At 39.4% G+C, this 27,018-nt stretch overlaps 4 protein-coding genes and 1 long non-coding RNA gene across 7 annotated transcripts in view; 2 read left to right on the top strand and 3 right to left on the bottom strand.

The window, feature by feature from the left end:
• Nucleotides 1-107: 107 nt before the first annotated feature.
• Nucleotides 108-3,393, bottom strand: amy2al1 (amylase alpha 2A-like 1). 2 transcript variants are annotated; one of them, XM_043262536.1, is made up of 11 exons: nucleotides 3,289-3,393; nucleotides 3,020-3,192; nucleotides 2,734-2,880; nucleotides 2,445-2,642; nucleotides 2,120-2,350; nucleotides 1,914-2,047; nucleotides 1,681-1,803; nucleotides 1,508-1,607; nucleotides 646-767; nucleotides 425-550; nucleotides 108-338 (listed from the first exon to the last, which is right to left on the bottom strand). In XM_043262536.1, the coding sequence occupies exons 1-11, from the start codon at nucleotides 3,293-3,295 to the stop codon at nucleotides 149-151; spliced, it is 1,551 nt and encodes a 516-aa protein (XP_043118471.1). In that variant the 5' UTR covers nucleotides 3,296-3,393; the 3' UTR covers nucleotides 108-148. The 2 variants fall into 2 exon arrangements, with proteins under 2 accessions (XP_043118471.1, XP_043118472.1); XM_043262537.1 differs by having other exon boundaries at nucleotides 3,294-3,311.
• A 2,218-nt stretch (nucleotides 3,394-5,611) lies between these two features.
• Nucleotides 5,612-12,102, top strand: ahsa1b (AHA1, activator of heat shock protein ATPase homolog 1b). Its single transcript, XM_043262538.1, has 9 exons — nucleotides 5,612-5,848; nucleotides 7,246-7,436; nucleotides 7,553-7,635; nucleotides 8,000-8,117; nucleotides 8,210-8,298; nucleotides 9,384-9,512; nucleotides 10,045-10,146; nucleotides 10,244-10,295; nucleotides 11,030-12,102. The coding sequence occupies exons 1-9, from the start codon at nucleotides 5,769-5,771 to the stop codon at nucleotides 11,200-11,202; spliced, it is 1,017 nt and encodes a 338-aa protein (XP_043118473.1). The 5' UTR covers nucleotides 5,612-5,768; the 3' UTR covers nucleotides 11,203-12,102.
• LOC122361682 (dr1-associated corepressor) lies at nucleotides 12,103-14,438 on the bottom strand. The gene is made up of 7 exons (XM_043262540.1): nucleotides 14,282-14,438; nucleotides 14,091-14,163; nucleotides 13,441-13,534; nucleotides 13,200-13,313; nucleotides 13,003-13,105; nucleotides 12,855-12,900; nucleotides 12,103-12,751 (listed from the first exon to the last, which is right to left on the bottom strand). The coding sequence occupies exons 1-6, from the start codon at nucleotides 14,321-14,323 to the stop codon at nucleotides 12,859-12,861; spliced, it is 468 nt and encodes a 155-aa protein (XP_043118475.1). The 5' UTR covers nucleotides 14,324-14,438; the 3' UTR covers nucleotides 12,103-12,751; nucleotides 12,855-12,858.
• Nucleotides 14,439-16,082: 1,644 nt separating this feature from the next.
• The window catches only part of jmjd1ca (jumonji domain containing 1Ca), a 54,081-nt gene continuing 43,145 nt past the window's right edge, over nucleotides 16,083-27,018 (top strand). Inside the window, 2 exon segments of the mRNA XM_043262523.1 lie at nucleotides 16,083-16,431; nucleotides 26,217-26,378. Coding sequence (XP_043118458.1) covers nucleotides 16,303-16,431; nucleotides 26,217-26,378 — 291 coding nt within the window. The 5' untranslated portion in view covers nucleotides 16,083-16,302.
• On the bottom strand, nucleotides 24,415-26,307 carry LOC122361683. Of its 2 annotated transcripts, none has more exons than XR_006253010.1 (2): nucleotides 26,177-26,307; nucleotides 24,415-25,805 (listed from the first exon to the last, which is right to left on the bottom strand). It is a non-coding gene; the product is annotated as an uncharacterized LOC122361683 (long non-coding RNA). The 2 variants fall into 2 exon arrangements; XR_006253009.1 differs by having other exon boundaries at nucleotides 26,160-26,285.

Below are 27,018 nucleotides of genomic sequence, written 5' to 3' on the forward strand. Positions count from 1 at the left end.
AATTTGGATGCCTGTTCACTGAATCAGGTGATTGTTGTTCTGTGTAAGACACTTTTTTTGTTGTTTTTTTAATAATTGTAACCGTAACTAAAAGCTCAACCACACTCTTGATTGATTCTGCTTTATTGTAATTATATCCTGACTGAATCTACAGTTTGGAGTCAGCATGGATGGCAATAAACGGGTCGTCGTCTGTGTTGCTGATGCTGAAGGTGGCTCGTCCATCAGAACCCACTGACACCTGTTTTCCTGTGCAAGTGCTCCCACTCTTATCTCCAGAGATCACGTCACAGTATGTACCCACGGGCAGGCCAGTGTTCAGCGTCACGTTCAGTGCCCTGAAACATTCATTAAATCCAGTTACGTGCTAAATTTGTATTATAACATGTTCGTTATTCATGGATTAGTGATGCTAGTTTCTCACCGATCATCATTGTTGATGACTATGAATCCTTTACTGCCACGACTGAAGGCGATCTGATTATTACTGTTGTCCCACCAGTTGGAGAGAGGCTGGCCATTGACCACATTACGGAAAATCACCATATTTCTGTATTATGGAATAAAACAAATCAGTGGCTGGGATCTGACTTTGACTTCAGGAAGATGTGTCCAACAGACAAAAACAAACAAACTGGCACCCACTTGATTTGGTGCCATCTGTGCTCACAGATCCACTTGTCCCCACAGGTGGAGTCTGGGTTGATGGGTACTGACTTAGTAGATCCATTGGCATTGCTAGGAGGGCCCATCCAGTCATTTTGATCCTGTGTTTTATTTCACCAAAACAATATTTTACATCTAACATAATCATGGCACAGTTTAAGGAAATGTGGTTTTCTTTAATCCCATTAAGCATGATTTCAGGAAAATCCATCTTTTTTTACATAACACTGAAGCAGCAGCACATTTTGTTAGTCTGAGTCTGAATTAAAAACTCACCATCATTAACACTTGTTCAAAATAATAAAGCACAGTTTGTACCATATTCTGTTGATTTTAATAAATAAAATAAGAAAATTTGACTTAAATATATTCATTAAAATGCATTAATATTATAACTAATAAAATAACAACTATTATAACAACTAAAAATATTAATAAAAAAGGACAGTGTTCGAATGAGATGTTTAATATGCAATAAATTATGCTTTTAGATGATTAATATCATATTTTAAAATATAATTGGTTTTATTATATGGAGATTATCTCTAAAGTAGATGCCGATCATAATAAATTGTATTGATCGTTGCTACTTGCAATCACATCAAGAACCAGACAATTTTTCACCCACAACTATTAAAGTGAAACATGGCTGTTTAGGACAGAGCTGCAGTGGGGTTCTGTGCCATCTAGTGGTTTGGGGGAAAATTAAATCAAATGCACCTTTTACCTCACTGTGACTTTCATTCATATATCCCACTAATCATTCATATAACATCATGCACATGGCTTTAACCAGCTATAAGACCTCAATATAATCGCTATTTTATGTAAAAGTGTTCACCTTTCCATTCACAAAATGTCGATCCCATTGATAGCTAGACATGACTCTGGTCACACCATATGGATGAGCCAACATTAATCCTGTAGCGATCTTATAAAGCCTGCAAAATACAACAACGTAAAACGTACCGCTCACAGCAGAAACGGTTGCAGTTCTTTGGTTAACTATTTCACCTGGAGTCCCAGAACGTCAGAACAGAAGCTCCGCCAGCGCCGTGGCCTCTCTGATTGTCATGATTGTCCACAAACACCACAGCTCTATCAGAAGGCATGAAACTCCAGCCTTCTCCCCAGTTCCTAAAACAAAACGAAAAGAAGCCAAAACCTTGCTGAGGATGATTTTAAGTATAAATGCAGTCAGCGTTGCAATCAGTTTTCCAGAGAGCTGTGTCATAATAGTGTCATACTTGAGATAGCTTAGCTTTTCTTTGTCCCATTTACGAATGACTATGCCCAGTTTCGCACTGTACTTGAATTCTGTCACTCTTCCGAGTTCAAAATATTCACTGGCTTTAATGGGCTCCCCGCCCAAGTCGATCACCTAAAAAAAAGATATTTGTGTTACTGTTTTCAACAACCATTTTAAGTATCCCAGGTTTTCAATTGCAGATACCTCTTGATAAATGAAGGGCTTGCTGCCTGGAGAAAACCAAGTGGTATTGAGCGTCTTGAGTCGGCTGTAGATGTTAGCAAGGTCTCCAGGCCACATGTGCTTACAAGCGTCAACCCTGAACCCAGCCACACCCAGGTCAATCAGTTTGTTCAGATATTCAGCTATTTTTCCTCTAACATAGTCCTTCTCCAGGGCCAGGTCCAGGAGACTCACCAAGCGACAGTCCCTGACCTGTCAACACCAATAATCAAGATGAAGTCAACAACAAGAACGTGTCTTGAAGCGCTTACACAGAAGAGTTAAAAACACCGCTGCAAACAAAAACCTGGAAAATATCGCTGTAGTTGTCAATCTCTTCACTGGCAGTTTTACATTTGTCATCATTGAAGTCCCATGATGAGTAGGGAACAGAGGGGAAGTCCTCCTTTTTGGCGCTGAAGTATGATCCACAGCTGGAGTGAGTGCCCTCTCCACCAGAGGCTCCACACATGTGATTAATCACCGCATCCACGTATATGTTCACCTACAGGACGACAAAGTAGCGTAAAAATGATCATTCGCTGCATTGTTTTTGGAGGTATGATACCATGCGCTTTAGTTTTAGTTTTAGTTACCCCAACATTATTACAGCGCGTGATCATGTCCTTTAGCTCTTTCTCGGTCCCTGATCTGGAGCACAAGTTGTAGCTTATCGGTTGATATCTCTGCCACCAAGGCTGCCAAGGGTTGGTCACTACAATGCTCTCACTGGGGGGAGAGATCTGTAAAGTTAAATTACAGTGTTAGAAAGTTAAATTAAATTAAAGATTCTAATCTGAAAGCTGGGGAAGTTTCAGAACATCACATTTTCTGTTATGAAAAAATTGTGCAAGTTGGAATCAATAAGCATTGTAAACATACCTGAACTCCTCCGTAGCCGTTTGGTGCCAGGTATCTCTCACATTCTTCAGCTATATCTGCCCACCGCCACTCAAACAGATGAACAATGGAGGTCCTATTATGCTTAGTGTTTGGGTTGTGCTGGGCAAGACACAGTCCGACAAGTGCAGCCACAATCAGGAGCTTCATTGTGCCTTTGCGTAGAAGAAAAAAGCTTAGGGTGAGTGATCTCGGTGTCACAAACACAATGCAATGAATGCTGAAAAATCATCTACGGTTCAAGAGACTACCACACATGCAGAGTCACGGAGTAGTTGCTTGAACCAACAGCACGCAATCCTGAACGAGTCACAGCGTTTAAATTGTAATCCCTCGGTAATAATTAATTTTTCTAAATGGTAAAGACAAATATGTACTTAACCAACACATGCGTTTTGTTTCTCTAAAACAAACACACAAACTTCACATGATAAATAGTTGTTTTTTTTTTACTTGCCTCAAAACTAAAATTAAATTATTACTGAAGATTGTAATGCTTTTAAATTTGTTACAAAGAAACGGTGCTTTCCACTATCTGCTTTTGTTTATTTTTGTTTTCGCAATATTAGCAGTTCTTGTCCTTGACTTTTCTGAAATTATGCCAAACTGTCGTTTATAAAACTTTTGCTGCCAAGAGCAATTTGTCAAAATTGTTTTTTTTAATATTAAAATGAATAATATTTCTTTAATTCTGTGTGAATTTTATTTATATATGCACAATATGTATGTCTCTTTCAATCAGTCTGTGTGTGTGTGTGTGCGTGTGTGTATATAAATTTGGTTTTGTTTTGACATTTTGTGTGTGGGGGGAGGGGGGAGTACTCTACTGTATTGGGTTTATATATAGTTTTTAATGTTTTTTGAGTTAGTGACTCATTCAAGCGATTCGTTAAATCAGCAGATTCATCAGATGTATATGCATGGGCTAATGAAAATTTGATACGATTGATTCGTTCAAAGTGAATCATTCAGCAATGGACCCCCTAAAATGTTAATGACTTAATATTATTGTACTTGCTTAATGAACTGTTTATTAAACTATGCATTTTTACCTCAGCATGCAGACTTTTCTTGTGTTGTGCGTTTTGATTCCTCCTGAAGAGGCTGTGCAAGCCTTGTAGTAAGGTTCTGGAAAGATTCCTTCAGTTCTCTTGCAGCTGCAGGGAAATTACTTCCTTGGTCACAAAAGATCTCATATGGCTGACCTCTTTTCGATATAAAACGACGTAGGCCCATTAAAAAGCATCTAGACTGCTTAACAAGTCAAGGTGGATACACCGTAGTCTGGCACTTAAACAAAATGCTCCATCTCTTTTCTGATCTACGACCAATCTTGACAAAAAGGTCCAAAACAATCCATCCCTGTAGACCAAAAGGGAGGTTTGAATAACCGGAGCTTAGAGAGTGGAAGGTCAGCCATTTGAGGGATAGCTGGCTTAGCTTTCCACATTCCAAACAAGAAAACTGATGCTTTTTGACAGCTTGTCTTCCTCTAATGATCCAATAATTACGGCAAAGTTCTGAGAACTCTCTCTCTGGACAAGGATGGAAGTTTCTCTTCACAGTTTTTGATGATTAAGTTAAATAATGGATGCATACAGTCAAGGATGACTGGATTAATCATTTCTTGTTCAATGTCCTCTACTCGTCTGAGCCTTCCGCCCACTACAATAAGTCCTGTTTCTTTTCTGAATTCAGGAGAAAGTGTAAGAAGACGACTTTGAGATTCAATAAACTTTCCTTCCTTTAAACACTGATACTCAGAGGGAAAACTTTGTTGCTGGGCTTGTCTTAAAAGAAAGGTTTGAACAACTGAAGGGTCATAAGAGTCTGGACTACGTTGTCGCAATAACTCAGATTTAATCAGACACACCACCAAGTTTCTACCATTTAAAAGAACTTTGGATATTTAACATCTTATATTCAACAAATGGTCCTTCGAGCCGGATTTAGAAATTTAGTTGAATGGATTACTGTGCAAGACCTGCAGTTCAACGAAGTGGAAGAATGAGAAGACCTCCTGCTTGTTTTACAGACTCAATACACAAGCAAATGTCTAAACCATTCACAACATGCAAACCACATAACAGAAAACAAACTTACTGAGAAAGGACTCAAAGGACATGGTTGGGTGCCCAATACAAACACCCACACCTCACCCATGGATAAGAATAAGGAAGGAAGTGAGGTCTATTTTGGTGTTTGCATATTTATTATTATTATTATTATTTATAAACGCATAAGGCATAATACGTTTCTTTCAATGCACAAATAAGTGTAATCGCTGTATTACATATAAATTTTTCATTCCCATTCTGCATAATACAAACGCTAGCTAATTTCTTACTTATTTTACGCGTTACTTCACGGTATTTTCAGGAGTAAATGGTTGACAGTTATGGTTCATGTCCAAAAACAAACAAATGTTATTATACCACCAACAAACAAAACTGTATCTATGCCATATGTATCTTGTGTATGGAGTTACACGAGCCTGACGTCTCGTTCTCACGCGTAACAGGTCCGTGCGGAATCTTCTCCAAGGGCCCAGCGTTTAGCACGGAAAGCTTTGAGCGCGACTCACTTCCGTTTCCAGTAATTTCTACGAGCAACAAAACCAGAGGCAGCAGTCGAGAGGGTTCCAGAAGCGAGAGTTCACGCGTGGCGGACACATTTCTGTCACAACCCACAGCTTCATTCATTCCAAGCAGAGTATCTGTATAAAATCATTATGGCGAAGTGGGGAGAAGGAGACCCTCGCTGGATCGTGGAGGAGAGAGCGGATGCTACAAATGTCAACAACTGGCACTGGTGAGAGTCACCGGCACATCCACTCACTCACTCACTCACTCACTCAAGCCATTTTGATGCTAAAATGCTAAAGCACACTCTCCTCTGACCCGAGCTGTCCTCTTTAAATCTGTTGTGTCGTAGAGACTCTGCCGAAGAAAATATAATAAGGACAACAATACAACTCTCTGCGACCGAGATAGCTCAAGTTGTTGTTTCGGTGGATATTTTATCTATAAAGTGAAATGGACGGGTCTGGCTAACGTTAGTGGTCCGTTAGCGTCGTCATGAAGTTTATTCGTGCCATTCTTTCACAGCATCTTTCACGCGACTGCTTCCTTGGCGATTTATCTTTATCTTTCAACGAAAATCATATTTTTGCTCGTTAATTACTCGTCCGCTGTCGTTGCGGTCGTCCGGCAGTTTCCGCCGCTTCCGCCGTTCGCTGTGTGTCAGGTTCAGCAGAGAAAAGCAGCATGGGCATTAAATATTACCGAAGAAGAGACGCTCTCCGTTTTCTTAATGCGAAGTACACGTCGAAGCGTGATTTAAACGAGAGGTTAACGTGGATTTTGAACGTAATTCCACCAAGGGAGTAATATAATGAGAGGAGGAACAGTAGCTCTGAAGCATTTTAACCATTACATGTCTTTGGCAGCATCTCCTTTCAGTGGAAAGGGTTTTTGGTTGTTAACAAATACTTTAAAATCTAGTTTCAAACAATGACCTCATTAAGACAAATTTTAAGTCAAGAGCAAATCTCAGGGTTGGGTCCTGGATAATCTGGAAATAAAGATAGTAAATATGACGACTTCTTTTTTTTGAGAGGAAAATAAATTTTTCTTTGCAAAATCTTGTCTACAAGGTATTGCTCATTCGGTTGTCTATTTGAATTGCATACAGAGACAATTGTATAGCAATTATTATAGCCTAATAATTTAGTCTGTTCGAAAGACTGAGAAATAGAAATAATCATCAGCTATCTCTAAAGAATTTAGCGTTTATACAGTTGGCTTTGTTGCATTGTCGTTTGTCACAAATGTGTAAAGCATGCGTTTTTAAGTCTGGAGAATTAAGTTTTTTGCAATTTTAAACCATTCAAGCGTGAGCTCACATGCACTATATTATATTGCATGTCATTTGGTCTGATTGTTGATCTTTGCGTATCCAAGATCTTAGTGTTGCAACAATCTTTTAGTATAATACAAGGTTATATGGGTCTATATATATATATATATATATATATATATATATATATATATATATATATATATATATATATATAAAAATGTTTGGCATAGTAAATGTCACTTTTTTGGTAGGGCAAGTTCCAACAAACCACTGGGCCAGATGAAAAATCCTTAGTGTTGAACTGAAAATAATGGGGTAATATGAATGCATGTGCCTTGTTTTATTAGGACCGAGAGGGACGCCACAAACTGGTCATCAGAGAAGCTGAAAGAGCTGCTCATGGGGTTGCAGGTGGAGAGTGAAGGAGGCAAGTGTGAGATCACAGAGGTCAGCAAGGTGGAGGGAGAAGCGTCCATCAATAACCGCAAAGGGAAGCTTATATTCTTCTATGAGTGGAATCTGAAGGCCTCCTGGAGAGGTGAGGATGAAGACGAGAATGAAAAGAAGTTTAATTAGAAGTTTAACTGTATCGGTTATTTACTTTCGGCGGCTTTATAAATGATTTAGATGGTTTTGGGATGTGTGTTTGTATAGGGACATCGAAGTCAGGCATCAAATACAAGGGGAATGTCGAAGTTCCTAATCTTTCGGATGAAAATGACATGGACGACCTTGATGTAAGTTACACAGCTTATTTACATGCTGCGCCCTTTACCAGACTGATACCTCAAGACGCCTTGATAGAATTTAAAATGATTTCTAGACCTAGATGATTCGTGAATTGTTAACGTTTTTCTAAAAATGAATATACATGTTTCTAGTTACGTCAAGCTCTAAAATGTTTTATCAGGTAGACATGAATCCATAAATCCCTATTTTTGTAATTCACATAGAACTGGAAAGTTATGGGGCCAAAAGGTCAAAAAGGTTAAGAACCACGATCTGAAACGGAAGTAATTTATTGATCAATTTAATAGCTGTGCTGAGTGAGTCTACTATGTAAGTGATGATACTGAGTCTTTTTTTTTTTTTTTTTCGCAGATCAGTGTGAGTCTATGTAAAGATGAGCCCGACACGGAGTTACTGTCTCTGATGAGAAGCGAGGGAGTCCAAAAAATCCGCACGGCGCTGGCAAGTTATGTGGACTTCCTCAAAACAGGTGATTCTCACTGAGACGCCAAAAAAAAGCATGGCTACTAATGCATTGTCTGTTGGAAGCGAACTGTTATAATATGGCATTACCTGTTGCAGAGTTCACGCAGGGCATGATCCTACCAACAGCCAACGGCGTGTCGAAACAGCAGACGGCGCAAGCAACAACCAAGTCAAACAAAACCCAGGTGAGTCGATTTTACTTCTAAATGATACTATGAATAAATAGATTTTGTTTGTTACCCATTGGCCCCAATAATACTTTTGAGTATGAGATTGAAGGCATACGGTAAATGCAAAGGTGTCCTTTTATTAGGCTATTGCTGCACATTTCTTTGTGAATTTAAAATCTAACAAAACTACATTTTAAAACAAAGCCCAAATCTAATGATTTATCCAAATACGTTTTTTTTCAGCTAAGGTTTTGGCTGGGTGATAAATTCGATAGCTGGTTCTGTAATCACCTGGAGATTCAAGATATTATGAGACCATACTACTATGATAAATTTGTTTGCGTAGTATCGCAGTGAACTGTACCAAATTCTCCTCCTTTTGAAAGCATGTGAAAATACCACATTAAACTTTTCTAAGGACAGTCAGTTCCCCTCAGAGATGCATTCATATAAAGTAATCATTAGCAATGCTGCCTTTGTACTGTCTTTTATTAAAATTATTTGCCGTTTTATTTACATTTATACGTCGTTAAGTGTCCGGATATGTTTTAAAATGAAAATTCTAAAAATGTTTGTTACTTAAGTAATTATGACTGAGGTAATACATTAAAAACGTTCATTTTTCAAATTTATATTATTGCTTTATCCTGATTCAGTCCCAATCATTTTAAAGCAACAATGATTTGTTTTTGAGCAACTGGGTTGGATTTTGTGGGAAAATGCCATGCTTATGTGTTTGTGTCATATCTGTAAATATAGAAAACAAGCTCCAGCTTCTTTATTGCGGTTGGCTTGAATCTAAAATATTTAAACCTAGTATAAAATTTTACCCAGTCAACTAGCTAGCATGCAACACGGACGGTTCTTAGCAGCGATTCTTCAATGTAACATCTGGTCACCTCAATATATGCTTTGTTCAAAATGTTTTAGTACAGCTTGATGTATCGTGACCGGTCTGCTTTGATGTGATAATTAAATGTAAACATTGTAATTCATCAAAACGTCTGAACTTATGAGCGACTCTGCAAGTAACATGCAGGTCAAAGTCTTGCAGGGCAGCTTCAGTTTAAACGTACAATTTTTTTTGTGTGTGTTTTCAGATTGGCTCATGTAGCGCTGCTCCTCCTCCTCCCAACACAGGGGTAAAAATCCCCACCTGCAAGTTCTCATTAAGAGACACCTTCCTCACCTCACCAGAAGAGCTTTACAGGGTCTTTCTCAATCAGGACGTGAGTCTTCTTTCACAGCTGACAGCCACTAGCTACATTTCCATCCACCTATTTTCATGTGCATTTTAGGATATCGTATTAAAAAAAAAACATGCGCATAAAAATGTATGAGCTTAAGTAAGTAGAATACACAAGAAAACATGCTCCTAAACTATGATTGAAACACTTTTACGGAATAAATTCCTTTGTGTTCCTTTTGCGATGGGACCGCATAAAACTGGACAGAACAATCTCATTTTGCAGCGTTTGAAATGCTAATTTTATCATTCTAAGTCTCATCAAAGTGCTTCGTTAAAGATAACTCCCAGAACTGCGTTCCTAAACAGCAGGCTCAGAAAATATGATAACATGAGCGCGTTTTGTCTGCACACTCTAAACTTAAATGTATAACAAAAATAACGGAATAATGGATGAAAACATTGCTTTTGTTTAAGTTAGCTGGAAACATAGCTACTGACTCCCTTTAATAAGCAGACCATTTCTCATCAGTGACTGCATTTGTTTAAGGGGAACGGCAAATTGTGTGTTACAGATGGTGCAGGCTTTCACACGCAGTAGTGCTGTGGTGGAGGCCGAAAAGGGTGGAAAGTTTCGCCTGTTGGACGGAAACGTGAACGGAGAGTTCCAGGAGCTGGTGAGACACTGTCCTTTAAATCAACGGCTCGGCTAATAATACATTCAGTAAAGATCGAGAATGATGGCTGAATTACGATTCGATGTGGCTTTGACAGGTTCCCGAGCAGAAGATAGTCATGAAGTGGAGGTTCAACTCATGGCCTTGCGGTAAGAGACGTTCGCTCACCCTGCCTGCAGAGAATTGAGTGACCACGCTTTCATCAAATAAATTTGTTTAGTGTGTGTTATATCTGCATTGTCATCTAACAGCCACACAACAACTGAGCTGTCAGTTTGGAGACCTTTAAAAAGAACATTAAACAATTATGCCATAAATTGACAATTTAGGCGCATATAATGTGTATTTTAAGGAAATCCTGTACTTTTGAACTTACTATTGATCACAAGTTAAAAAAAAAAACATCAGCACATTAAATAGAATAGAAATAAGAAATGTCAATGTAAGGAAATGGTCATCAAATCAGCCTATTAGAAAGGACTATGTGACACTGAAGACTGGATTGATGGCTAGTATAAATGGGTTTGCCATCAAAGGAATAAAATGCAATTAAAATATATGAATTTATAATCTAAAAGTTTTTTACATTGTGGCTGGTATATGAATAACCTCACAGTGATGCATTGTTTTAAATTAAAAGCAGCATAGCACCACCGAATTTTCATATTTTGCGTAAAAAGAAATTCAGAGCACAAGTGAAATCTCTGAAGGACCAGAAACTTTTAAATTGTAGTCTAGTTTACTATATGGCAGCAGAATAAGGTCCGAGTCTGATATCACAAAAAAAATGTTGACGCATGTCCCATGATGAGTATTGTATTTGCTTCGAGAAACATCTAGCTCATTGTTTAACGTCACCGCCTGTCCTTTCTTTTTATTTCAGAGCACTATGCAATGGTGACATTGACTTTCATAGACAAGGGTAACGAGACGGAGTTAAAGATTGAGTGTCGGGCGGTTCCCGAGAGCGAAGAGGAGCGGACACGAGATGGCTGGCAGAGGTACTACTGCCACGCCATTAAACAGACATTTGGCTACGGCGCGCGACTCTGCTGAGCCCAGGATGTAGCGGCCTCCGTTTTCGGCTCTTTTTGTTTGTTTTATCGTTTTGTTTTTTTTTTTTTTATTATTTTTGTTCATTTCGCTCCACCTACAGAAAGAGAGGACGGAAATGTGACTCTACTGAACAGCAGGTCCATTATCACCTTCCTTTATTTGGACGATTTTGATGTTTACAGTAAATGAAAAAAGACGGAAAAATCTAATGTAAGAGATGAAAATATGAGTGCTAAAGAGGAGACTTGGGTCATATGAAATATCTGTGTATGTGTGTAATATAGTGTACTTATTTTAGCATGGTAACTCTCTGACGGCACTCCTGTCCTGTTCTGTGAAAGGGTCACAGGGTCGAATGGTGCCTTTTATGCACTGGGTGGTTTTTTGATACGTCGAGAGGCTTTCCTTTGGATCTTCTTGAAGATGGTTTGGAGAGAGAACAATAAAGAGAGATTTCGGACCACTTAATTAACGTTTCTTTCTGATGAGAACCGTCATTCATGTTCATTTTTGTCCTCGCATCTAATAGTATTACGAACATGCGATTTTTATATTCACCAAAACAGATGCAAGCCACAGAAAGCCTACTTCTTTTGTCTCAAACAGACTGTGTTAAAAAGAAAATCACGCGGAATGCACAACTGGTTATTTTTAGATCGCTGCTTTTCTATTTGCTTTATATTACTACAAGTACTGTATTTCGGCCTTTTCGGGGCTTCGCCTGGTTTTAGCTGCTGAAATTGTTTCGAAAAAGGGAACCACAGACGAGTTTGAAGTCGCTCAGCCCCAAATTACAGCTCGGAAAAAGGTTTTATTTATTTTCTTGTATATTTTCTGCATCACACTTTGTGACCAGACAAAGCATCATTTACTTAAAATAAAAGTACCTTTGAAACATCATCCTCAAGATATTTTATTCAGCCGTTATTTTGCTTTGCTCTATAATAGATTCTTGTTTTACATTTACATTTTTTTTTACTACATCTGTCATATCTCACAGCAGTTAGGCTAGAAGTAGAAAATGCATATTTATACAATATTGTGTAATATCGACATCTTAAAATATACCTTATAGAATAATTACTATAAAATACAGTTGACTTTATCATACAATATGCCCCTTAAAGGGTAACCTACTGCGGATAATGGTAACAAAACGGTGACCTGTCTTTAGCGATGACAGATAGAACAGAATAAATATATTTACCTTTACCTATAAATATATAAATCGCACAGTTTAGAAAATCATGTTACATTATTACACCGTTCAAACTACAGTTTTAATTATGAATCCAACCGAAAGAAAAATAGTGGAGCCGCTCAAAATCTCTTATAATAAACTAAATATTTTCTTCCTCATCGGAATTTAAAACTCCCTGTCCCTAAACAAACAAAAAAAATCGGCATAATCCCGCGACAGAGCAATTTCACAAATTAAAAATTAAATATTTGCGTCAGATGCTAAGAATAACGGTAACGCACCCCCTTCCCAAAAGATGCTGGGTCTCCATAAATAGCACTGCAGTTTTCAGCGAGAGATCTTGACAAACTTAAATAGGAATAAAAAGGAAAATTACAATTTGCTGAACACTTGGGTCGATGTAGTTACGGTATGTTCGTTTTGCATATGAATATATCGGCGCAGATCTCACCTGGTCAAGGTGAATGAGTTTCCAAGCAGATAAACAGCTCAGACTCCTGAAAGAGATACGCACATGGAGAACATTGATGATATTAAAATGCTACTCCCTGGTCGTGTTCCTTAGCCTTGTGTCAGTGTTATCAGTCGCAGTAACTCACACTGGACGAATCGCTGTTGATGACCAAATCATTGGTGGCTTTCTGGGGTGGCTCCTCCCTTTCCGGCGACCTGGCTTTGATAGACACACTTTGCCACCGTTTCCTGAAAGAAGATCACTGATCACAACGGTGGCTTGTATGAAAAACACTGTATCCGTCCTGCATTTTATCCATTCGTCAGGCCCCTTATACTGTACCTGTGCGACTGCCATTTGCCCTTAGTTTTGCACTCTGATGTTGATGCAGTGGAGGCCTGATCTGCCAAATCCTTCAGGAAGTCAAACAACTTCTCTGAATGAATGCACTGTTTCCTAAAGAGATTGTGTATAATGAAGTATAATAAAAGAACAGAAATAGATAGAAAAAAAAAAAATTCACAAAATGCTTAGGAATAGTTGAGTTATTTAGGACAAGAGGATCCCCATTTTTGAACCTCACATGTGATTTATGGACATCACTCTGCTGTTCCTGGACTGGGTTATTTTACAGGTCGTGGTGAGCAGAGATCTGACGAACATTTCTAAAGCTTTAGCTAAATCTGCAGTTATGGAACACAGCAGCAACATGAAGAACTACAAATGAGTAATGAACAATATAATAGATAGATAGATGGATGGATGGATATTTTACATAAAGGCAATTATGTCTATTCTAGCGTCATTGGCATTATTTCAGATACTTATAAATGTAGATGCTATTTTTTTTAATATGTTGATATCTGGCCTAAAAAACCTGAACTAAGGTTTTAGTTCAGCAGTGTGATCGATTTATAGAATGCTGATTCGAGCCAATCACAGCGCTCTAAAAATGTGAACTAATGAGTCGTTGGAACAAAAGAATCAAAGAGTCAGAATCGAGAAAGTGACTCTTTTGGAGTCGACTCTCCAGTCCACTCTTCTATTTAAGCATGATTAGAATTATAAAACAAAACGTTACGTGTGCTTAAACGGTCTTTTATCTTTCTTCCTTCTTAATTTTCTCTTTTTTTTAATAAAACCCGGAAACAAGTTTTACACGCTTCATAAAAATCAACTGGCAAATTGACTACGAAGGACTCAGGACCAGCATTCAGCATCAAGAAAGGATACATATGATAACTGGCACCGCTGTAGCGATTCGTCCCACTTCTGTATCCTTTTGCATTATCTTCTTGATGCGTCCCTGGCCGTGAGGAGAAGAGGAGAATGAGCTGAGAGGTTCGGTGGCCCTCGTCCGAGCAGCAGAGTGGAAGGCTGCACAAAATGCTCGTAAAACTACGAAAACGAAAAGTAATACTCACGGGTGGAAAGCGAACATTATATTTCCTCTTCTGTCCGGGCATTCTGATCTCTTAAATGAGCGTATTCTGCTTACATTTTGAACCATTTTACACTTCGGAGCGAGGAGCGCCATTTGTTTACCTTTCACAGGAAGTATTGAACGAGAAATGAACGGGGAGAGAAAGAACAAGGGGGTCGAGCTCCTCGAAGGTGACGCCCCTGTCACGTGCGGCCTGGTATTTGTAAACATCCTCAACAAATATCATCAGATTTGTAAACTCTTATTCAAACGAAATATATACTACGAAAAATGTTTGCTACTGTACGGCAAAACGCGTTTTTTTCGGGTAATATGAATTTTATTCAAGGTAAATTTTTTAGTTGAAATAACGGGTGTCTACTAGTTTGAATTAACTGCGAAAAGTGTTCATTTTTAGCACTTAATTTAATTCGTGTAATGCATTTAAATGAAATATAACAATATTTTCGTAGAAGAGAGTTCAGCGCGGTTGGCTGCATTTCCGGCGCGCGTCACGTGAGGGCAGTCAAACAACATTATAAATTCGTAATGGTTTTTTCTCTGTCAATGGACCGCTCGTATTCCTAAACATTAAAAAACTGAGAAAGTTATGTGGCATAAGATTCGAGAGATTCCCGGAATGTAGATATTAGACATAATGGTTCCTCGCTGTTACCACATAGCTATGATTATGCTTGCTTAAGTCGGTTTATTTTTACCTTCCACATGACAACAAAAGTCATGGCCAATGAGATCAGCCGCTCCGAGTATACGCTTAGTCATCTGATACAGAACTCACCACTAACACAACGTTTGGATGCTTTTGGCAGCATTATATCCAGTTCAAATAAAAAAATGACAGAACAATATATTAGGCTTTTAAAACACTTTTAAATCTGCAGGGTGAAGGAGATAAGAGTACAGTTTATCACTGTTTACTTGGGTAACTGTATTGGAAATGCGTGCACCCTCTAAGGAAACAAGTTGCGTTTGATCTAAATAAACAAACTAACATGCAGCCTGTATTTTTTTTTATTATTTATTAATTTCCTCTTACCAAACTGTTTCCCTTTGAGAACGGACACCTTCTCAGTGCAGTTACACCTGATAAAATAATAAGCCTTTTAGGTGTAAAATAATCAATTACAAATATATTAAATCAATCAATTTAAATAATTCAGGCGTAGCTGTATTGATCATTGTCGCAAATAAAACAATAAGCAGGTATCCTAAATGTAAAAATGATCGGTTTTCTAAAACAATTCAGGTGTAGCTGTATTGAGAATGCGTGCATTGTCCGAGCAAACAGATAAATGGTACATGTTCCTGTTTAACCTGATAACTTTTTATATTCTTTGTGTGTGACATGTTTGGGAACCACAAGGTTATAAAATAATTCAGGTCTAATTAGACTGTATTTTACGATAAAGCTGCAGTTTCCTATAAAACCAATCAATCATTCATAGCCTGTAATTTATAACTGTATTATGAATTGTAAAATGCGTTTGTGAAGCACAAGTTCAGAACGTAATCGCCGACGAGGGACTATTTTTTCTGTAGTCTGCGGTTGTGCGCTGAGAAAGCCTCCGAAAGAGGAGTGAACTGAAGTCTGGCGGACGGACAAGTCTGCCCGCTGCGGTCTGATAGTCCTGTGTGCTTTAACCGGGGCGGATGAATACCACGTGCGAGAGAGTGAGCGAGCGAGAGAGAGAGAGAGAGAGAGAGAGAGAGAGAGAGAGAGAGAGAGAGAGAATGAGAGAGAGAGAGAGAGAGAGAGAGAGAGAGAGAGAGAGAGAGAGACATAATGACTGTTACTACTCCCAGTGTAAATCAGTTTCTCGGCGCACAGAGACGTCGGGCGTTCGCCAGAGGACTTATGCAGGGAATTTAACCCCCTGTACTCAAACTCACAAGAATCTCCTTTAATCACCGTATTTTAACAATGTGTCAACACCGCAGCCCGCAGTAGGAGGAAGTTTGCTAGCTGTCCGCGGACATTTCTCGCACTTTTTCTGCGGGACTATGGCGGTGGAGCTGGCGGGGAAGCGCTGCCTGTGCGCGAGCGGCGGCGAGCGGCCGGAGCTCGCGGGAATCTCGCGCTGGAGCTGGAGAGCCGGAGTCATCCGCGCCTGCGACCCGCCCGCGCTAACGGTAAAAAAATAATAAAATTTGATTGATTTTCGAACCTTTTCCAGTTGCTGCAACTTCTCCAGGTTCATTTTAGCTTGTTTGTCAGGGGAAAAAAAAAGTTTGGCAGAACTGCCGGAGTTAATGGTTTTGAAAGCTGGTAACGGTAGGGCTTGTTTCTGTCACTTGTTTAGTCAACAGACATTCAGGCGGCTTTTACTACGAGTCGAAGGCTGGGCGTGTTACTATGATAGAGAGAAAAAAAAGCAAGTGTTTGTTTGTGTGTGTGTGTGTGTGTGTGTGTGTGTGTGTGTGTGTGTGGTCATAGCTCAGCGGGGCTTCACTCAGACTAATCAGCTGTTGTGAGACAGTTTACTGCACCGCCGCTGTAGTGCCTAATGACTCCATCACTCCACCACGGCACCGGCTTCATCACGAGGTGTCTTATTTTACATGCACATCCCTTTTATCCTTGCATATTGATATCGACTTCAAACAGATCTTGAGAGAGAACGGATACACCTCGCACTACAGAGTCAACGCGTTGACACGTTCGAGCACTGCGAAATAACTAATGAATAACTAGTATGCACTTACCTGAGGATGTTAATGTAATAGCGCATTAATTATTAGTGAAACGACGCTGAGATGACTTGAACTCAAACATGACACCAGGGCTGTTTTGCTGCCAAATCTGAATCTGTCTCCGTGTTTGAGTTTCAATAAACTGTTCTGCTGCTTTCCGGTTTATCGGTGTGAAGCTGCTGAGGCATAGTCTGTATTGCATGTGCTGCTGTAGAAATGCAGATGTTTGAGTTGACTAATGCGCGGTATAAGATCTGTGTTACTAGCATTTAAGTTTAAGGATTTTTTGAAATAGCGTTTTCCTGGAAAAGTGGTGTAATTAAGGTTACACTTTATTTTAAAGTCGTTGTTACAGTGTAAATATACATTTAAGTACTTAGCAATAGCAATTTATATGGTCGAGGTTAGGTTAAGGGTTAATTGCATGTGATTATGCCTAACTTTACTGTTATAGTAAGTACATCTAGCAATGACAATGTAAAATAATAGTGTTACCGTATGGACCCACGTTACATGAAGCTTCTTTAACTATATTAACATTTATTAATAATTTGATGTAATGTACTTATGATGTACTTGTAATTTATATTGAAATAAAATCTGTATGCAATGCATGCATATATATATATATATATATATATATATATATATATATATATATATATATATATATATATATATATATATGTATATATACACTAAAGTTAAGGTTAAGAGCTAATATAAATGTTTTTCCAAAGACTTTTAGCTCAAAAATATTTGGCTATACAAATTGCTTATTGAACTCAAAATGCTTTTAGAAATCCATCAAGCCATCACAAACGACTGGAAAAGCCATGGATATTCATTAGCGGAAAGCTGCGGGACCCCTGCGCGTTACTAAATGCACCAAATGCACGTGGACTTCAGCAAAGCCACTACAGTTCACTCGTTCGAGTCTTCGCCGGCACCCTGTGCACCACAGCAGACAGTATTTGCATTTTTACAACTGCGAAGTTAATTACGAGGGTCAAAGGCACGCTTTCCTCCCACACTAGTGCTCAGTGAAAGAGCAGATCACCCTCTGAGGATCACACTGCACAACTCATTGGGCAAGTTTGTTTCGTCGACATTTAAAGTGTAAATCAAATATACGGCGCGCACATATACAGTTACAGTGTAGAAACTTTGCTCTGTTATCTGGCAAGTGCCCCGTGTTTTATTCACCCTCTCTGAGAGTTTGTGTAAAAGACGGCATGCATAGTTGTTACTGGCGTTGGTGCTCAGATCATGTACGGTTTGATTGTTTGGCAAAGACTTGCATTCATGTGCGTGCATATCTGTCATTCATTTTGCCAGTACGGGTGCGGGATTGCTTGTGTATCTGCAGGGTGTGTGTGTGTGTGTTTGTCTAACAAGCTCTTTGTGGTTGTAAACTCGCACCAACAGGATTTTCTCACTGTATGAGAGTGTGTTCGCCCTCTGTGAGGTCAATTTTTTTAGATAAAACTCTAATCTTATTATATAGTACTCTATTTATTTGGATTGCGTCCTCATTTTAGATCTGCCGTGGGAAAAAAAAAAACCTCTCTGGTGGTTGTAGTTTTATTTTTAAAGCTGGAGAATATACAGCTCGGTTTGTTTACCGGAACAGCTGTTGGTTTTCTCTCCTGGTGTATTTATGCGTTTCATGAGAATGTAAGTGCATGTGTGTATTTGTCTTTGGGGACTCGCGTCTTTTACACCATTGGCTAGACGATGTCCCCGTGGCAACAGCGGCTTAGCCGTGTGACTGACAGCTTTCCCTGGGTTACAGCCTCCTGCCGCGTTACACACACACAGATATATCCTAATGCTTCTCATCTCCTTCACAACCTGTTGTTTTATTGTGCCGTATTCTCAGGGGTTCAGCGAAAACCCGAATTTCCAAACATCTGCGGTGTGTCCGGACTTGACAGCTTGAGATATGCAATGCTTTTAGTTTTGAAACTACAGGAAAATGTCATGGAACGATGCAAGAATGCTGTTTTCTTTTCGGTTTGTGATATAGCATGTACCGTAAAACGGATAAATAACAGTCCTGGATGCTGATGGGTGAACATGGCAAACCAGCTACGCTAAATGACACACAAATATTAACAGCTACACTACCAGGGGGAAAAAGCTGTCACTTGGATGGTGTGTTTTTAAAAGATACACATTTGTGCTTAAAGAGTCCATATTGGTATCTTAAACGTAAACATTAGTTCCTAAAAGTGTACATATTAATAGCTAAAAAGTATTTTAAAAAGGGTGCCACTATAGAAAATGAGTGTATGAATTAAATCATTGTTTTTTGATTTGCAAATTAAGATATTTTAATGAAACATGAGTGATTTCTGTAAAAAGTCCAGGCAACCGAAACTTTGATGCTTCAGAAAGTTCAAAAAGATATCATGAAAGTGATCCATATGAGCAGAGCGCTTTAATCTAAATCTTCTGAAGAGACACAATCACGTAATACGATAAACAGATATAATCGAGCTCTTTTGTTCTCAGGGTTTTATTAAATATCTTTTCATTTGGGTTTCGAAGATAAAGCCTTATCGGTTTGGACCGGCGGTTTTGGAGAGAGGGGAAATTCTTTATGACGCAATTTTAAAAACGTGTTAAATGTAAATAGATATCATTGCATTCACACTTGACACATATTGTAATAATGAAAGAAAGAAAAAAAAGCGCAAACGATTTTTAGATATAAAGCGAGAAAGTCCACCCCACACCTGAACATAACTGTCACTTGGGTGTAAACAGATCTTAGAAGATGTTTATATTGTTCCACCAATTTACCAAAATCTAAAATAGTTGCAAATGATCATGAGATTTGTTTTAGTGTAACCAACTGTATTGATCGAACTTGAATCAGTCATGCTATCTATATTGCAATCAAGAAGTCGTAAACACAGATTCGATGGAGGTTTATTTGTGCAGACAGTGTCTCTGTTTGGATTGAGCAAATGCACATGTTGCGGCGATATCGTTCGTCTGATGCAGACATTTATTAATTTCAGCTGCGTGTGTGTTTTAGCAATTATCTGTGATATCGCTCTAATTCCGATCTGCGCTGCATTAACTAAAGCCAGATGTCTCTGCTCGGCCTTGTCTCCGTCTTGTCTTTTTCTGTGGTGTTGTGTGTTTGTACTGTGCTCTATTTAAGCACTCCTCTTCCCCTCCCCATCCGTGCATGTGCTGGCGCTGAGGGCCGTATTCCAGCTATCCGCAGATTCCGCACGTGTGTTTGTCGGTCTACACTCCCCCCCCCAAACACGCACGCACACAGACACAGATATATGGTTCTGCAGTGTCAGAGACAAGGGTTGAATTTCATCAGCTCATGTGGAGAGAAGCAAAACATTTTTTAACTCTCTCTCTCTCTCTCTCTCTCTCTCTCTCTCTCTCTCTCTCTCACTCACTCTCTCTTTGCATATTCTTGTTTATATGTTTATGTCACCCTCTCAACCTGCAAAATACGTGTGTTGGTGTGCTTTATATACAGCTTTCTTTTCATTTGACCCTTGACCTTTGGCAGATGGTTTGAAGCTTTGCCAGGGAAGCAATGTGTGATTCTGCAGACCAGACAGATTTTGCGTGTGTGTGTATGTGTGTGCGTGTGCTCTAGCTTATCTCCTGAAATACGTAAGAAGTCCAGCTCAGGCTGTGTGATTGTAGATTTAAGCCCTACTGAGACACGCACACGCACGCACACACACACACACACACACACACACACACACACACACACACACACACACACACACACACACACATGTACACACGTACACACAATACAGAGCTGTTTTAACTCCCACTCTGTCATTTCTCCTTCTGATGATGCATTACTTGCATTGATGTGTCTGTTTGTGTTTGTGTGTGTGTGTGTGTGTGTGTGTGTGTGTGTAAAAGCGAAGCTCCTATTAGTCCCGCAGAACTCTGTGAAATCCTCTCTGTCTTTTGATTTAACAGCCCTGGGGAGTTCGTGGCAGGGTGTGTGGTTGTTTCGGATGTTTGTGTAATCGTGCACGTCTCTTTGACTCTCGCACTATCTGTGTGAATGTTTGCGTGTCTTTATATGTGCAGAGGAGAGAGTGTAAAGGCAAGAGAGAGAGAGAGCGTGTGTTTGGCAGACAGAGAAGAGCGAGTTTGTTTAAACTGCGGAATATCATGCATGACAGAATCACAGTCACGGGACTGGAGAGCTGGCCAACAGCCGCACAAGGTGTCCAACTCTCACTCTCCCTGTGAAAGAACGAATGCCTGCCGCCGCTTTGCTAGGCATTTAAAGGACATGGTGTCCTCTCTTGTCTTTCTCTCTTGTCATGCACATTAACTATAGCTTATTGTGTCGTTATGATGTTTGCTGGCATTAAATCACATCAGAGTGTCCAGGTCACTCCCTCATGACACACACACACACACACACACACACTCACTCACATGTACAATGCAGTCCTCCACACACACTCTTGCGCTCACATCCACTTTTATTCACAGTCTGTCTTTGTCAGGGGTCAGGTTGTAACGCATGTTATTTTGCTGCTCAATAACACTGCATTATGATAAAAGCTGGCAAAAAACCTTTTTGTGCAGCAAATGAGCACTATTTCATACGAAAAGACTTCTATTTTATATAAATGCTGTTCTACAAAAAGTGACAGTCTTCGCAAAAATATTAAGCTGCACAAATTTTTATGCACTGATGATAATGAGAAATGTCCCCAGAGCAGCCGATCATCACATTATTCTAAAGGATCGTGTGACACTGTAGATCGAAGCGATGATTGTAATAATATTTTTGCCTGATATTACTGCATTTTTGATCAAGTAAATGCAGCCTTGGTGAGCAGAAGAAGAGATTTAAGTAAAAACGTATTAGTGTATCTTATCTTATTAAATTCAGAATCCAAACACACAGCTTGAGCAGAATGTTAGCATTGCACTAGACCATCATCAAAATACATCAGATATTTTTCCTACAATGGATTTTATTTAGAATTATTACAAGATCTATCGACTTGTGTTAGTTTGTTCTGCATCACTGTATTAATTAATGTTATTAATTGATGTTAATTGATTTTCAATTAATATAAATAATTACATATTAAAAACAATGTGTTTATCTGTTTAATTATTGTAATTTACACAGAAAATGACTTTTCAGTGTGTTCATTCTAATGACAGATAGGTGAGTGTTGCAGTAATTGGCTAAGAAAAGCTTGTCACTCATTGTGTTTCATGTAGCTGTGATGTGAGTCAACTTTATAAACATGTACGCTCACATTTTCACTGTCTTCATCTGTCTCTTTTCTTCTCTCTTGTTCTCTGTCTGTCTTTCTCTCTCTCTCACCCGCCCACCTTTCCTCCCTCTCTCGGCGCTCAGTAAATTATTGATCAGTGAGGCGCCTCTGTGGATCACAGTTTGTGAATGTGTGTGTGTGTGTGTGTGTGTGTGTGTGTGTGTGTGTGTGTGTGTGTGTTTGCACTCAGCGCTAAAGACAGTATACAACAGACATGGACACGCTCACACAAAGTCACATGATAGTCTCATGCTACTATGTTGGCAGCATGCTTTTATTCCCCAGACTCTCTCTCGCCTTTCACACACACAGTGTCGGTTTCATCAGGAACACAACCGGACCCTTCTCATTCACTCCTCGCTTGCGTTGCAGAAATGATCAGAACAGATTATTTCAGTTAGCAGGATGTATTTACACGAACATCTCACGAAAAAAACCAAAAGTAAAAAAAGAACATGTGGTTCGTCAGACAGGAAGACAGTGTCAGGTTGTGTGTGCGTATAAATGCTGATGCCATAAACACATTTCTGCCGGAGCGTTGGACTTGGTCCAGGTTGAAATCTGATGCCGGTGAATGTTTCCCTCCCACAAGCCTTGGGGAAGTGTTTGCTGAGAGAGAGAGTGTGTGTAAATGTTTCTCTCCTGCAGTCTGTCAATAAGAGATACTGCAGGAGTGTGAGTATGCAATGCTTGAGTTGATTTGCAGGTGCGCCTGTGAGTTTGTCTGTCTGTGTCTGTGTGTGTGTGTGTGTGTGTGTGTGTGTGTGTATGTGTGCAGCCATGTGACTGCATGTGTGAAACGCTTCTCTGACCTGTTACAGCTTGTCTACGCTTCATGGCCGAGCAGTTCGGCGCACACACACACACACACATATCCGACACGTGTATGTGTGTGTGTGTGTGTGTGATAATAGCAGGAAAAACCTCTTGTTAGCTCACTCACACTCGTAAATACCGTTTGAGACACACACACACACCCAAGGACTGCACACATACATCATCCTAATTACACACACGCAGAAGAAAAAACAGCCGCTGTGAAAAATGACAACCTGACGTGATGGTAGATTCACTTCACATTTGCAGGACAGATGAAGCTTTGTGTGAATGCGTGTGTGTGTGTGTGTGTGTGTGGTTTCAAAAGGCTGTAGGACTGGTTCTATGACTAATGATCTCCTCTAAATGAATAATTGCTGTTTTCCTTTCACGCTCCCCCCTTCTTACACACACTCTCGGTCAGGCACACACATCTCGCAGATAATGGCAGGAGTGAACGTAAATCACCTCGGTGTCCGACACGCATCCTTACACCGGGAGAGAGAGAGAGAGTTTGAGTGCGTCTTTGTGTGAAAGAGACAGTGAGAAGATGAAGGGGAAAGGTGAGGTTGAAAGACAGGAGGAAGAAAAGGAGGAGTTGAGGGAGATGGAGAGATAATCAGAGAGAGGTTGGTAGCATAGCAACTCAAAAATCTCTCTCTCTCGCTCTCACAAGCTCAGAGGATCTTGACCAATGGCAACATGTTTCTTTTTTTAGGGCTTTTAAAAAAATTTCTGTAGGGTGTGTGGCGTCATCTGTCTGACACACACACACACACACACACACACACACATAGACTTAAATGTTTGTATGCGTTATTAAGTGTGAAGTTTGCTAGAGGAAAGTAGAGAACTCCTTTGTCTCTCCATAACCATTGATCTTCATTCATAAACACAAGATGATCCCATTATGACTGTTTTACAATGTAGTGAATGCTTGATTATGCCTATGAAGCTTCAAATGTTGAATTTAACATCTGAATGAACCTACAGTGCACAAGAAATCTCTCAATTGGACATTCAAGCATTTAAACTGAATTTCCAATGAATGGCCAGAAATTCAGAATATTTGAAGGATTTTGTAGGTGTTTGGCAGACCTTTAACCAAACTCACTTAGAATGCTTTGTACAGATGTACATGCTGTACGAATGTCCGATATTTAAAAGTTTGAGTCAAGTGGTCAAATGCACCTATACTGGCAAAATTTTAGCTGAAATGGCCTATGATGATTTAATGTAAGTGGGCTTATAATGCCAAAAATGTCCTTATAATGCCCAAAACATCAGAATAATGCAGTTTTTTGTTCTGTTTAATTCTCAAATTATGGATCAAACATTTGAGTCTTCTCAAATACACATACAGGGTTTAACATTATTTACATTCAGACACATGCAGTTATAATGTCTACAAAACGCTTGATAAAACATTCAAACATTTAAATCAAACTTCCGAATGCACCCAGAATGCCCTAAAATTCAAATTAGCATGTGTTTGGCAGACACTTATACCCAAAGCAACTTTCAGGCTAAATGCCCAAAGCAATGCTTTTGGGCTATGCATTTTCTCAGCAGTGCGTTACTTGAAAAAAGAAACTGTGACCTTGGATTTCGTTTGAGCAACCACAAATTTCTGAAATACTGAATCAAACATTTAAACATTTTTTTTAAAAGGAACGTTAAAACACGCTTATAGTAGCCCAAAAAAGACCGTAAATGTGAACATTTAAATGAAACATTAATTTGAATCAAACTTATAAATGGTCTATTGTTGCCCAAAATGCACTCTATTATATTTACAATCCAATGTTTAATTAAAACTTTTATATTTAGTTATAAATGCTTTTTAAGCATTCAAATCGAATCATCTGAATGGACCTACAATTCTTAAAAATTCAGTTTAAAAACAAACCATGTCTAAAGGCCTGTTCACACCAAGCACGATATCTATAAACATAGATAGCAATATCGCTATAACACTAACAATAAGATAACAATGTTAGCGTTTAATCTTATCGCATGCACCTCTGCTGCTTTACATTTTTGAGCTTGTTACAGCAGGATGGATTCTTGATCGGTTGTCAGTGTTTGATTGTGTCATGCAAAAATCATTCTGAATATTAAAGAATAGTCCACAGCTATAACAATAAAGGCACAGAGAAACAATATCATTGGATTTGCATTTAGAAGGTTTTTTTGAATGATACAAACATTGACGGCCAATTAGAATCCTTCCTGCTATAACGAGCTTAAAAATTAAAGCAGCAGACACGCACGCGGCGTGCTTACAATAAAACAGATGATAACGTATGCTGGTGTGGAAGCTAATATCATTATCTTTATGGTTATTGTTGTCCTTGGTGTGAACGGGGCTTAAGGGGGCGTGTGTGCTTACTAGCCCCGCCAGATCTTATTCTACTTCCACATGGACCAGAAGCCCTCCACCTCTTTATTTAACCTTACCTGCCGATGTTTTCTTTTTTTACCATGAATTTGAATCACTGCGATTGAGCAAGATCTCAGTCCTGTATTCATAGCGAGTTTCTTTTGGGTGACAGAGTCAGATCTGTCACAGATCGAGCCATATCGTCATGCTGCAGTAGAGCCGGATGGCTCATTGCAGCCGGTGAGTGAGTTTTAATTTCGTCCGGCTCAGTCAGATGCGGCGCTTACGATGCTTCGATGACACTGTGGGTGACAAATACAAGTGAGTTCAGACTTGCACATGCAAATATGTATCTTGATGTGGACAGGACTGTGTGATCTGGTGCACGCGCGTGTGTGTGGTCTAAGAATGTCCTTTCATCATGCAGACGCACATATGTTTGCGTTTAATCAGTTTCATTTCCGTTTCATGTTGTTTGGGCGCTTCTAAGCAGACGTTTTTGTGTAAGTGGTTAAGTATGCTCTTGGCGTGTCGACATTTGTTTCTAATTTATTAGATTTATCACCTTCGAATCATCTATTAATTAGCCGCATCAATCAAGTTAATCGTGAACACATATGCTGTGTGCATGCGTGTGCACCTGTGTCTGTACGTACATCCGCAACCTACTAACCCCCTCTCTCTCTATTTCTCTTTCTCTCTCCACGTATTAGGTGTGCATGCACTGGGACGACGAGCAGAGCGCAGAGAGGAAGTGGAGGAGACTCCGAGAGGAATGCGAGGTGGTTTTGTTGGAGCAGGAACTCGTCTGGGCCACCAAAAGAACCAGCACAAACGGCAGCAGCCAGGAGAAGAGAAGACCACAGCCCGCCCTGGTGAGTCCACACAAGCCCTCAAAGTGCTGGTGCTCCAAATGTTCACGGACCATCTGATGCATATTATACACAAAAATTAAGACGCAGTGAAAACGATTGGCTGGCTTATGCAGTCAGATTGGGGTGCATTGGCTTAAAATTAGAATTAGTTTTATTTAAAAAGTTCATGACATGAAAAATCGGTTGGCATAAAAAGTAGATGTTTGTACCTGTAAGTTTCATTGCTTAAAGGGTTACTCCACCCCAAAATGAAAATGTTGTCATTAATCAATGACCCCATATCGTTCTAAACTCGTAAAAGCTTCTTTTGTGTTTGTAGACACAATTTTAAGATAAAGCAAATTGAAATTGCAATCAATGCCTCTATCTTGTCTACGGTGGATACAGAGATGCGCGTTTGCTTTCGGGGCTCAGTTCGGGGACTCCGTTGTCAATAGGAACAGCATAAGGAACAAGGGGATAGTTTTATCGTGTCAGAGGGTTGATTGGAGCATTTTGTTTGGTAAACGAGGTAGAATGTAATCGAGACTTCACAAACATACACTGGTTGAAATATAAAGTTGTACTAGATCTGACTGCAGCTGCGTCACAAACTGTAAGTCACCGATTTCATAATGCGTAACGCTTCAGTGAAAGATTC

The sequence above is a fragment of the Puntigrus tetrazona genome, chromosome 17, assembly GCF_018831695.1.
Source record: "Puntigrus tetrazona isolate hp1 chromosome 17, ASM1883169v1, whole genome shotgun sequence".
NCBI lineage: Eukaryota > Metazoa > Chordata > Actinopteri > Cypriniformes > Cyprinidae > Puntigrus > Puntigrus tetrazona.

Bases quoted from the DNA above. Each gene is read 5' to 3' on its own strand.
- amy2al1 (XM_043262536.1), bottom strand. The intron at 2,881-3,019 runs GTATGTTTACAA...TTAACTTTACAG, and splicing joins ACGGCTACGGAGGAGTTCAG to ATCTCTCCCCCCAGTGAGAG. The intron at 2,351-2,444 runs GTTTTTGTTTGC...TGGTGTTGACAG, and splicing joins ACTACAGCGATATTTTCCAG to GTCAGGGACTGTCGCTTGGT.
- ahsa1b (XM_043262538.1), top strand. From the start codon at position 5,769: ATGGCGAAGTGGGGAGAAGGAGACCCTCGCTGGATCGTGGAGGAGAGA. The intron at 7,437-7,552 runs GTGAGGATGAAG...GTGTTTGTATAG, and splicing joins TCTGAAGGCCTCCTGGAGAG to GGACATCGAAGTCAGGCATC. The intron at 8,118-8,209 runs GTGATTCTCACT...TACCTGTTGCAG, and splicing joins TGTGGACTTCCTCAAAACAG to AGTTCACGCAGGGCATGATC.
- LOC122361682 (XM_043262540.1), bottom strand. From the start codon at position 14,323: ATGCCCGGACAGAAGAGGAAATATAATGTTCGCTTTCCACCC. The intron at 13,535-14,090 runs GTATCCTTTCTT...CTGCAGATTTAG, and splicing joins AGCGGTGCCAGTTATCATAT to CTAAAGCTTTAGAAATGTTC. The intron at 13,314-13,440 runs GTGAGGTTCAAA...CAATCTCTTTAG, and splicing joins GTGATGTCCATAAATCACAT to GAAACAGTGCATTCATTCAG.